This window comes from Corticium candelabrum, chromosome 4 (genome assembly GCF_963422355.1).
Source record: "Corticium candelabrum chromosome 4, ooCorCand1.1, whole genome shotgun sequence".
Lineage (NCBI taxonomy): Eukaryota > Metazoa > Porifera > Homoscleromorpha > Homosclerophorida > Plakinidae > Corticium > Corticium candelabrum.
The window spans coordinates 1,377,700-1,389,830 of record NC_085088.1 but is presented as its reverse complement, the minus strand read 5'-3'; the positions used below and the strand labels follow the sequence as shown (position 1 = coordinate 1,389,830).

Here is a 12,131-nt window from a genome sequence, read left to right as displayed (position 1 = left end):
GCCTTAGCTTCAAACAAAGCTACCCATAGGGCTCACCATTTTCTGAACGGACTCTAACAGGTAGATGACTGATTCAAACCCGATTTTATTAAACTTCAAATAAACCATGTTTATTTGATGCCGCATTTACTTGACGTGAAACCCTTACATTTCATTCAATGATTGCTTTGGACAAATTGAGACAATTATTAATTAAGTCTTACGAATTACGGGTCATTTCATCCTATGGTTCATTTCAGAGAGGTCTCCAGTATGGAGGTCCCTGTCGCTGTTACATTCCAATCACGCTAAAAAATTTATGAATGCAAACTAAACAGCTCGTACGTGAGTTGGAAGTTGCCTAGGGAAAACCCTAAGTATGTATCGACAGCATCTGTGTGTGTGTGTGTGTGTGTGTGTGTGTGTGTGTGTGTGTGTGTGTGTGTGTGTGTGTGTGTGTGTGTGTGTGTTGTGATTATCTAGTTGATGTACAATGCCTTTCTGTTCTATTACATAATAGACCTTGCTTGTATCATGTCAATATCCATATAATATACCGTATTTCTTTGAAATAAAAACCCATGCTCGAATAGCAACCCAGGGTCTAGAGTGATTGAAAAAATAGTAACTCATGCTTGAATAGTAACCCATCGTATGGTCAGAGCTCTGAGGCTACCACGTGTTCCAGAAGCTCTCTAACAATGGTGTCATGCAAGAAACGTTCACTTTAGAGCAGAAACGAGACACATCATTGAAAGCAGAAAGGACATCCATTCAAGTAGTGTCTCTCAAGTACAAAGTGGACAGACAAAACACTCGACAGTGGAAGTGTAAGTTCACGGCGATCAATGAGAAGATTCATACGACGACATAACAGGAGGAGCAAAAATTGTTGAAATACTTGGTAAACAGATTTGCATCTTGCATTGACAGATGCATTAAACTGGTGCTTGTTTGTTCTCCTAAATGGTTGAAAGAATAGAAACCCATGCTCAAATATTAACCCAGGGTCTCAAGTGATTGAAAAGATAGTAACTCAGGGTTCTTAATCGAAGAAATACAGCATACATAAATACTACAGATATACAGGTCCAGAAATGATGCCTCCTAACTCATGTGTTCGTGGATCCAACACCCTACTACATGTACACAACATGTACACAACTATGTAGAACAATGATTGTGCTAGTATTGATTTTGTCTGCATTTTTATGAGTACTTTGCTAGATGCCAAAACTATTTTGAAATGTTCAAAGAATACGTAAGGACACAGATCAATGCACTAACCATGCAAGAAACAGCCTAAGGTCTGAGAATGAATGAGTCAGTTCCTTCTCACCACTCAACATTAACAACAACTAAGTTTACTGGTGATGCAGTCCGAGCCGAAAAATTTCGTTTGTTATGAACAGTGAGTCTCCGAATTGTTTCAGAACGAATGTTTGTGAGAACATGTGTGGTGGATCGTCATCAGTCTGAAATCAGACACAACATACAGACATTATCCAAACAGATTAGAAAGCAAAAGTATAGCCACATGCAACACACAATTGCTGCGTACTAGCATGCTTCATGTGAAAGGTCAATCAATGCATAACTCGGTCAAAATGGAGACTTCAATGGATGACGATGTGGTAAGGTCTTCTGTACATACAAACTAGTGTATCACAGAGCAGAGAAAAATGAAGTATGAAACATGAACACAAGTTCCTAACTAATAATTTCAGCTACAAGCCATAAGAAACGAGACTGTAAACATTACGAGACTGTAAACGTCATGAGACTTGGTGAGTAGCATACTCAAACGTAAAGGGGGTACAGTACTTCTGGTCTGCAGGGTAAATATGTGCATGTGTGATGGACTATGTCTGTCATGCTCAGGAATGTGCCACGCCCTCAATGCGGCAAATCATGGAGCAGTATTTGCTATTGATCATACATGGCAACCAGAGACAACAAATGAAATGCCAATCACATCCACAAAACACTCATGAAAGAGGCTTTACCAGAATTGTGTAATTCTTGTTTGTAATTGCCAGGTCTTGTTCGAAGTAAACAACAGAACTTACCTGTCTGCAACTGCTATTGCGAAATCAATCGCTTCCATGACCTACAACTTTATACGGGAACTCAACATTGTGTAACCATAAGTGATATTTATGTCCCATATGTGATTTCTTTTGTTACTGTACTCTGACGACTACAGACTTTCTATTTGTGGACTTTGTAGTCACATGATACAACAGTCACTTTGTACGATTTTAGATAAATTTACAAGTAGCACACTTAAAAAAGTGTGCATCTAAATTGGTAATTCTCGCACCAATCCTATCATAGTTTTTAGAAGGCTCATAGCTGTGGAAGAGCCAGTGTAAACACAGGTTCAAGTACTAGTGTTAATTAATACATGTATGTTACACTTAACTCTAGTTACTAAAAAAGAGAGGCCATCTATGATGGGATTGCATAACTCACATCAGGGGCATAGTGTAGCATGGGCTGGGCTGGGCTATAGCCCCCTTCATTTGTAGTCGTGGTCATAAAATTATGGACTGTAAATACATGTGAGGACCAAAGCTGTATATAGTATATATACACCACCCTTTTTCCAGTCTGGATATGCCACCTATCAGTCAATAACAAGCCACTAAAAGTGGGCGTGTCCCGTGGCATTTCTAGAGGTCACGCTACGCCTCTGCCCACGTGCCAACCATAAATCCATGTTATATGTAAAAAAGGCCTGTCCACACTGGCAACTGGATCGCGATAAATCCAATCCACATATGCTACGCGTGTAGTCGGAACATCTAACACTCCTCACTCGTCTTTGTTCTCGCTCACCCTATGTCGCTATATCAGCGCTTTCCACAAGCAAAGGAGCCACACGTACACATCGGTCATCAGTCACGTGATATCGAAAATGAGGCGGAGGTATCGTTTTCAAGTGCAGTGTGGACGCTCGCTATCCCGATTGGATCGCAATCCATTCTGGTCTAGTGTGGACAGGGCTTAAGTCATCAAGTAATAATCATAACTCTGCCCTCTAAATGCTCAAACTCAAAAGACAATAGCAACTACCTTCTAAAGACACCTTTTATAAACATGCTGTCTTCATCAACTCAAGCGACAACAATTCAGAGTTGTAAGAGTCATCTACTGATGACAGCACCGACTTCCCTAAGAAGACGATGACAAGACCTTGTCCAGACCGTTAAAGTTGTCCAGAATGCTAAAGTCTAGACCCTGAGTGCCCATTTTCAAACTCATTATATTGATAAGTTCAGCCGTTCAAGAGATACTGTATTTACAGACAGACACACAAACACGTCTGAGACATTACAACCTCGATACTCGGGTTGTCAATATAAAAACTAATCGCATTAAATCAGTACAGACCCGATATCACAAAGGACACAATCCGATAGAAAAACCATAACACTGACTACTAATACCTTAGCCTCGAGGTGCACGGAAACGTTACACTTATGTGTTCAATATTGTCATAGCAACAGAAATCCTCATTATATACCGCTCACCTTTAACTGTCCAAGAACGAATATTAACAATCCATAGCCGTCCAACAGTTGAGCGTCCACAGTTGTGCCGACGTGTTGAACAACTTGAAACGGCAACGACTGCAAGAAAAAGTGCCACTCTACTTGTATGGCTCACCAAACGGCAACGCTAACCATTAGTTTCTCCAATATATTGGCTGCACCTTGTCGTTCGTCTCCTTCAAACGACAGCTTCGAATCTAGCCGCTAAAGTGACGGAAAAGAGAAACACGTTTCGAGAATTTGACGCAATGCATGCGAGCGAGAAAAATACCCAAAAATCGTAGCTTGTTAGACTTACATAGAATTGTCCTAGTTGACTTCTGTCAGCGTCGAAAATCTGATAGTACGATGTAACGAACTGCCCCGCGATGCCCTTGAATGATGACTCCGCCATATTTTTGCTTTCACGCGCATGCGCACTGGTAATTTACTGCCAGTTTGAGTGGTAGTCTTTCGCGTCTGTCCTTGTCGGTTTTCGATTTGTGATCTCTGAAATAAACTCGCCGTCGAGATTTTTTCTATTACAATCTATTTTCTAAAAAAAGTCATACCTGCCGTTTGCTTATTTGCGCATGCGTACCGCGGCAACTCTTGACAACTCACTGTCTCAATCTGAATCGCTAGCTACAGCAGGCATCCTGCGCTTGACGTGATGAGCGGCCCAGGGCCGTACATTGGCAGCCGCATAAGTCTCATCTCAAAGGCACAAATACGCTATGAAGGCTACCTCTACGCCGTCGATCCAACCAAGAGCACAGTCGCTCTCTCTCAAGGTATTTGCACAGTAAACAGGTGCTAACCAACGCTCTTCTCACGCCTCGTGTTCTTGAACCAGTCAGATCTTGCGGAACCGAAGACAGACCGGTAGAGAGAGCGCTGGCACCTCGTGATGAAATCTACGACTACATTGTGTTTCGTGCCACCGACATTCAAGACCTGACGGTGTCCGAGCCGCCAAAGGAACGCGAGCCGAACAAGCCACCCGTCGATCCTGCTATCGTATCGGTAGGCGACGTAACCGAACGTCTTACGTCACACGGTGTCGGTAGTGAAGGAGGCTCGTGATGATGTAGAGTCTGTGATGAGTTGCATCATTTCAGTACATTTTTGTGTAATTAAGTATTGCATGTTTTCAGTAGGTATGAGTAAATGTAAGTGTTTGCAAGTGTGGATGCTTGTTTATCTAAAATGTTATCGCGTGGTTAGTGACTTTTTTTGGTGGAATTTCTGTTTTGTTGGTAGCAATCTGCACCTGTTAGTGCTGCAGTGGCATCAGGTGGTTATCTTGGTCCGTTTAGTGGTGGACCCAGTGCTTTTGAGGCTATGCAATCATATTGTGATGCAGCATTGCCAGGTCAGCTACCACCAGAAACATCTCTTTCTCGTCAACAGGCTGAAGTTAGTGCTGCTGCCAACACACAAGTTGTAGAGCCATCTGCTGCTGTGACTGCTGCAGATGTTCCAAAATCAGATGTTAAGACAAGGGCAGATGAGTCTAAGTCTGGTGGAGTGGCTGTACGTGAGGCATCTACAGAGAAAGAGCAGAAGAAAGTAGCAAAACGAGGACGGTCATTTGCACCATCAGGTAATCATTATCATTACAGAATGGTGGAATGTTTTAGTCAGTTTTGTGTAACATGTAGTGAACAGAGGTCGACAATCAAGTGGATCTCATGTGTATTCTGTTAGGCCAAGGAATCGAGGAGCATCTGGCAGTGCTGCTACGTCAGCTCATCCAAAGAAATATGACATAGAGTTTGACTTTGAGAGTTCTAATGCGAGGTTTAATAAGGAAGAAGTTGAGGAGGAAGTGCAAAGACAGATGGCACAATTGGCTGTTGAAAAGGGATGGACTGGAGGAGATGAGGATCACGATGGAGACGAGCATGAGGTGAATGGGAATGGGGAAGTAGATGAACAGCCGCCTGTTTCATCTACAGTGTACTACAACAAGTCTAAGTCATTTTTTGATTCTCTTTCATCTGACAGTTCTGTTGACAGGTGAGTACATGTATAGAGAATACAATTAAATGTGAGAAGGAGATAAAATATCTAGTCAAATAGTTGACAGTCAGAGTTAGGCATTGCATGTCTGAAACATGGTTGGATGTTGTGATTACACGTTGTATGTAGGCAAACGTGGCATGAAGAGCAGTCAGTGAACAAAGAGACATTTGGAGTCACTGGTACACGTGGGCGAGGCGGTTCCGGTCGTCGTGGTTATGGATATCGAGGGAGAGGTGGGCGTAGAGGACGGGGAGGAAGGGGCAGAGGCTATTGGTCAAGGGATCACGATCAAAATTATGAGCACTTTTCTGGTAGTCAAGAACAAAGGCGGTTTTCTGGACGAGGAAGAGGCCAATCTCGAGCAAGAGGAAGAGGCGGCTATAGGAGAGATTATGAGTACAGTGACAGATCACAGTCTGACAGACAAGTAATAAATGTATATGTACAATCAATGTGTCACTTCAACTAATGTCGTTGGTCTTCCTTATTGTCAGAACGCTAAAACGAAGGAAACGACTGCGAAACAGAGTTGATGTCAGAATAGACAGAAGCAAGAAGTGCATGCTTTGTGTGCAAGAGTATCATACGAATTATTCGAGATATTGTTTATATTTGAAACTGTAAACAGAACTAGTCATTGTTGTATTGCTGGGTAAAGTTGAAATGGCTGTTAGTTGAAAGTGCAAGAAATAAAAACTGTGACAAGTCCAGACGTCTTCACACATGCATGTCTGTCTACATGTCAGTGTCTGGTATTTTTCATCTCAAACTGCTGAAATTTTGTTGAAGCAGAACTTAATTTTTACTAAAGACTCGTTTCGAATCAGTTTCAAGTAACACGAGTTTAGGGCCTCCACACATCCGTGTTAATTGCCCACGTGCTACTGTCATGACGTTCTCGCTGACGACGCATGCCCGGAGCTATTCATATAACCCACTTGGTCGTCTGCCGTCTTCCAGTCTTGCTTCGTCCGTCGAAGCAGACTCACAAAGAGGGATGGGCAGCAAGGAGGCTGCATCGGTTCTTGACGAACTCCTCAAGTCCCCCATCGAGGACGGACCGGGCGTATCGGTTCTGTCTTCCGCCGTGCAACAACCGCAAGCGGCCATGTTGCCTCCTCAGGTCATCACCAACGTGACAACCGGACTGCAAGCGCCGCAGCAACAGCAGGCTGTGCTGACGACCATCAATGGAACTGCGCTGATCAAGTCCGAGCCACAGAATTCGCTCTCTGCTCCTCTTGCTGTCACAGTGGGCCAACGTTTTCCAGCAACAAGGGTTGTGTCTAGACCAGTGGTTGGGTCTATGCCCGTGGCTAGTATTCCTCGTGCGGCTGTGAATCCGGTTACTCGGCCTGTGGCCATTGCTCCTCGTCCAGCTCCTCAGAATTCTGCTCTAGCTGCGTCGACTAGTGGAAATACTGCTGCTCAGTTGCAGTCGATTGCTGTGAGTAACTCGAATCAGATGCCAGCTACAGCGACTGTTGGTCAGACGGGTGGTGTTTCGACTGCTGATGTTCCTGCTAGTATGATGGATGCTACGAAGCGGTTTCTCAATGCTCTGGTGGAGGTTGCTCACAAGCAGACTGCTGAGTATGGGAAGATGATTTCTGATCTTGTCAGGCAGTTGTTGGTGGGTGGTACTCTGGTAGCAGTGTGACATTTCATGCAGTAATGATGACATGTTGTAGAGTGGAAGGATGACAGTGGAGCAGTTCGTCGCTGGATTAGGAGAGTCCGAAGGCGTAGCCGAGATCTTGCCGGTGCTGAAGGTAGAACATGCATGCAGACTGCACAGTCAAATGGCATGTGGTGTGAATTTGTAATGAAATTATGTTAATTAAGCGTTTATCTTTGAAAATGTCAGATCAGTTTGTAGTAGGTTACTTACTCTTACAACAATAACAAGTTTATGGTGTGACTTTTCAAGTGATTTGAGACAAGGAGACTGTCTTTTCCAGTAGCTCTTGTTTGGGCATTGCTACTCATTTGAACAGTCTATTATAATCTCAGATGACAAGTTGTTTCCTATTCTACACAAATGAGGGAAGTACTTTTGCTGCTTTTTGTCTGGCGTTTTGAGGCTAATCACTAAGGTGTTTGTTCCCAATTGTTTGATTGACATGTATAATTGCATGTATTTAGCAATGAAAGGTGCCCTATAATGATCCAGGTGTTCTGATCTGATTCTAACAAATACATGCTGATCTACTGAACTCTGATACTTAACGTGTGTTGGCTATTCCCTAGAGCTCAGTTTAGTGCAGTACAGGGACACAACTCTGTAGATGATCGGAGGAGGAGAAGTTGCAAACAGAGTTGAGCTACTTATTCTAGATCTTATTATGTATGCTAGGAACAGCAGCTGCATGATTAAGATCTTCTTTATTGTCTTTCCTGACATTAAAGTAAATATTTGCAGAAAATAAATGGACAACAAACTGAAATAGGTTGGGACCTTACAAATATGGTACAGTGGAAACTGTTGGTCTTACACAGTGACAGTAGTGTGTGTAGTTTTGATTTGTTACTTCATAAACACTAAGACTTACTTACACTGGTAAGAAGTTATTGGGAGACATACATAATTGATGTCATTTGCAGTGTAAACAAATACATAGATAATTAGTTCTCGATTTGTTGTCTTCCATATGTATGATTAAGTGTAGCTTACATTCATGCAGATATCAAAGGACCTGAGAGTAATTTTTTTGAGAATTACATTGTATGTTTGATGTAGGTTGGTGTCCCGTTGTTACGGCATGATTTACATGCGCTTGGACGTAAGATGATGGAACAACCAGGAGTGCAAAAGCCAACACAACAGTCAGTGCTTGTAGCTGTATCAAATCCTAGTCAGGCATCTGTTGTCTATCAGTCTGCAATTAAAACCGAAGCCATTATGACGTCTCCCCAGCAAACATTGCAGAATCAACAAGTATCTGTTGCTCAGACGCAGCCTGCAATGTCGGGCACCGTTCTTGTTGCTGCCACTACGGCTCATTCGGACCAGCAGCAACTGCAACAGCTCGTACAGCTGCAACCGAAAGTGCCTATACAGCTACAGCAACAGCAGCTGCAGATGCAACAGTTGCAGACGCAGCAGTTGCAGAATCAGCAGCTACAAACGCAACAATTACAATCGCAGCAATTGCAGCCGCAACAGATTAAAACACAGCAGTTACAATCATTTGTGCCACCTGTAGCAAGGTCTGCAACATTGTCTCCAAGTAGACAAGGGCAGTCATCAGGTATTATTGCCATTAATGGTAGCTATTGTTGTTACATATGTTTTTGGTTCAAAGCTGCAATGAAGAGACAGATGGTTTCTGCTTCTTCTACGTCTCCAACATCTACTAAATCTACAGCAAAAGGTAAAGGCAAGTCGGTGGCTTCTAGTGGAAGAGATGCTACTACCGACAGTGGGCCTGTTCGAATGGAAGATGATGACATTACAGATGTTACATCAATGGCTGGTGTGAATCTGACGGTATGACATGTGTGTGTGTGTGTGTGTGTGTGTGTGTGTCCGTGTGTGTCCATGTGTTTATTAATCTATCTGTCCAGTTTGTCTTTCTCTATTTGACTACCTATCCTGTGATCCTACATTACAGGAAGAGACTGCTCATATGGCGGCCAGCACTGACTTATTGTCCGGTTTGACAAGGTCAATCAAGGATGATACGTTTTTATCAGTAGACTGTCTTCGACAGAAAGTTAATGAAATAGGTATCAATGACTTTCAGCAATCAGTGCGGTTAACATTGAACACGACACTCTTTGTTTAGGACTCAAATACAATGTTGAGCAGATCTCACCGGATGTGTATTCATTACTATCTCATGCAGTTGAGGTACAGTCTGGAGGGTCTTTGTCAGTGGTGGATCTGGGGTTTCTCGAATGGGGTGAACTCTTTAGGGTTCTGACAATGTGATGTTACGAAACAGCAAAATGTAGAATTAATAATTTATTACTGATAACAGAGTCAATGAAACATTAAAACATGATTACAGTACTACGCTTTTTGAAACATAACATTTGTTATATATTATATTGGATCCTTGGCTGTTTGCTTATTTCACAAACACAAAGCATCGTACGCAGTCAGCACATGCTCACGTACCTTGCAAGTCTTCTTCACTGACTACTTTCAGCCAAAAATGATGTGTGTGTGTGTGTGTGTGTGTGTGTGTGTGTGTGTGTGTGTGTGTGTGTGTGTGTGTGTGTGTGTGCGTGCACGTGTGCATGTGTGCATGTGTGTGCACGCGTGTGTGGGTGTGTGGGTGTGGGTGTCTGCTACACCACTCTTTAGAGCTGCCACTGCTAGTAAAGTTCCACCTTACAGAGCATGCTCACGATAGTCTGTAAATTGTAACTGCCAAGTTACGATCGATTGCAATGTCATTGTATTCTCAATTTCTGTACTAGCAATACTACTTTCCTGATGTGCCTACCACTTGCTTTCTATTAATTTTAAATATTTCTTGAAGCAACATATGATTGGCATATTTTGATATTTTAGAGGAAGCTTTATATACAGACCATTTTGACAGTGCACTTTTACGTAATAGTATCTGTTTGTAATAATAGCGCAATTAGTGTACAGTATGTAGCATTTTGTTTGTAATTCATACAGGAAAGGTTGAAAACTATTATCGAAAGACTTATTGCTGTCAGTCAGCATCGACTGGAGATACACCAAGTATTCATTATCTATTTAGTCACATATCTGTGTAGCTTAGTTTGTGTTACTGATTGATAGGACGAGAGTCGGTGTGAGATTACAACCGATGTTAAGTCACAACTAAAGATCCTAGAGAAAATAGATCGTTTTCATGTTACTCAACGGAAGGAACGCGAGCGGGAAATGCTGCTGAAAGCTGCCAAAGTAGTCCCAAGCAATTGATTATGCTAGCATGTCTATTTATGAATCTGTTTACTCTAGAGTCGTTCGAAGCAGGACGATGGCGAGCTGGCGTTGTTGAAAGAGAGGGCGAAGCAAATGCAGCAGGAGGAACTAGAACAGCTGCAGAAGAGAGCGGCAAACCAGACTGCATTGGCTGCTATCGGACAACGGAAGAGACCGAAAACAGATGTATGTCACATTTTGTCAGTATGTTGTATGTGGCTGTATAGCAATTTTTTGTTTCTACGTCTGTTTGTTTGTTTGTTTGCTCACTTACCAGTCTACTGGTAGTTGGCTTGCTTACCTGCTTATATGCTCATTTGCTGATTTGTTTACCAGCTTATCCATCTACTCATTCGTTTACTTGTTTGTCTGTCCACTTGCCTGTTATCTACATTTGTTCATCTGGTTGTTGGTTTGGTCACCCATTGTCCATCAGATAAATGAACACCCGACATACATTACACTGAAATCAGCATATTGGAACTGCATTACTGTAAATCAATAAATTTTGGTAAGTTATTTAATTTTGTAAATTTCGTAAATTGCAAAGAAGTTACTAACTTAAATCGCTTACTAGCTTCTGTCCAAATATTCATGCACATTTGTAGCCCAAGTACCCATAAGGATGCACATAGAATGAGTGTTTTTATTATTTGGGGTGGGCAGCAATGGCGGGTAGTGTTCTGTAAATGAATTGGCTTTTGCAAGTCAAGAAATAGACATTGAGAATGAAGTAGGTGTATGTCGGCAATGAAGTAGGTATGTCAGCAGGCACTTACCCAGATGTTGTGATTGAGCCTCGTCACTTCCACGCACGTGTTCAAGACGCATGAGGGATATCTACAAACGTTTCTTACGAATAGAGTTTGCAGTTTATGAACTTTTTTAGTTACGAAAATGTATTAATTTACAGTACTTTACTTACCCATCTCATCATTCAAATATTAACACTCTGCCCGCCCACCCACCCATCTACCAGTTTACTTGCTTTTCTCTGTATTTGCCAACTATCTGTATTTTTCAGTTTACTTTGGATGGGTCAGACGGATCTTCTCCGAGCAATGCAGCCGGTGGTGCATCGTTGAGAGCTCAGGTATGACTAATAACACATACTTCGGTGCACATCAACTCACATTACTGCCTCGTTGCTGTTAGACTCGTAAGACTCGTCAACGCCGGATCAACTTAAGAGATCTGATATTTATTTTAGAACAAGACAAGGAGACTAGAAAGTCCATACGTCTTTACGAAACATTACTAAAGTAATAGCGTTGTAGGAGTAGACGTCTCAATTAATAGTTGGCTCCCAGAAAACTTGCTTACATTCACACATGAACTTTGTGACAGTATTGACGGTATTAGTCATTTTGTCCTAACTTGCTTGTTAGATTTATTATGATTGGAATTTCAATCGGAGAAGTTTTGTCGTTGGTTAGAACGTACACGGACTTTGAAATTGTACAGTCAAGTTCTTTGATATTCTATTGCGATTGCTTTCTCAAATAATAAAATTATAATTATTGGTTGTGATTGCTGAGTTTGTGCTTCTGGTTCTACTGTTTTGCCTTGTCTGCCAGCTTGTCTACGTCTTCCTGTCTGCTTGTCTTTCTATGTCCGAAAAATCTGCACATAGCTTGGTTGTCATGTACATAATTTTTGTGTACGTGTTAGTAGGCGCG

General features: G+C 42.1%; 3 protein-coding genes across 3 annotated transcripts; 2 read left to right on the top strand and 1 right to left on the bottom strand.

Moving 5' to 3' along the window:
• Positions 1 to 1,158: 1,158 nt before the first annotated feature.
• LOC134178231 (nuclear transport factor 2-like) lies at positions 1,159 to 4,003 on the bottom strand. The gene is made up of 4 exons (XM_062645063.1): positions 3,835 to 4,003; positions 3,669 to 3,740; positions 3,516 to 3,614; positions 1,159 to 1,454 (listed from the first exon to the last, which is right to left on the bottom strand). The coding sequence occupies exons 1-4, from the start codon at positions 3,928 to 3,930 to the stop codon at positions 1,344 to 1,346; spliced, it is 378 nt and encodes a 125-aa protein (XP_062501047.1). The 5' UTR covers positions 3,931 to 4,003; the 3' UTR covers positions 1,159 to 1,343.
• A 96-nt stretch (positions 4,004 to 4,099) lies between these two features.
• Positions 4,100 to 6,259, top strand: LOC134178229 (protein LSM14 homolog B-like). Its single transcript, XM_062645062.1, has 6 exons — positions 4,100 to 4,309; positions 4,372 to 4,541; positions 4,779 to 5,121; positions 5,180 to 5,537; positions 5,670 to 5,970; positions 6,038 to 6,259. Exons 1-6 carry the CDS (start codon positions 4,189 to 4,191, stop codon positions 6,074 to 6,076), a joined length of 1,332 nt encoding a protein of 443 aa, XP_062501046.1. The 5' UTR covers positions 4,100 to 4,188; the 3' UTR covers positions 6,077 to 6,259.
• Positions 6,260 to 6,467: 208 nt separating this feature from the next.
• Positions 6,468 to 12,012, top strand: LOC134178991 (transcription initiation factor TFIID subunit 4-like). The gene is made up of 11 exons (XM_062645903.1): positions 6,468 to 7,176; positions 7,235 to 7,315; positions 8,284 to 8,794; positions 8,849 to 9,033; positions 9,158 to 9,272; positions 9,332 to 9,396; positions 10,180 to 10,245; positions 10,306 to 10,431; positions 10,489 to 10,638; positions 11,477 to 11,545; positions 11,608 to 12,012. Exons 1-11 carry the CDS (start codon positions 6,541 to 6,543, stop codon positions 11,716 to 11,718), a joined length of 2,115 nt encoding a protein of 704 aa, XP_062501887.1. The 5' UTR covers positions 6,468 to 6,540; the 3' UTR covers positions 11,719 to 12,012.
• Positions 12,013 to 12,131: the final 119 nt, after the last annotated feature.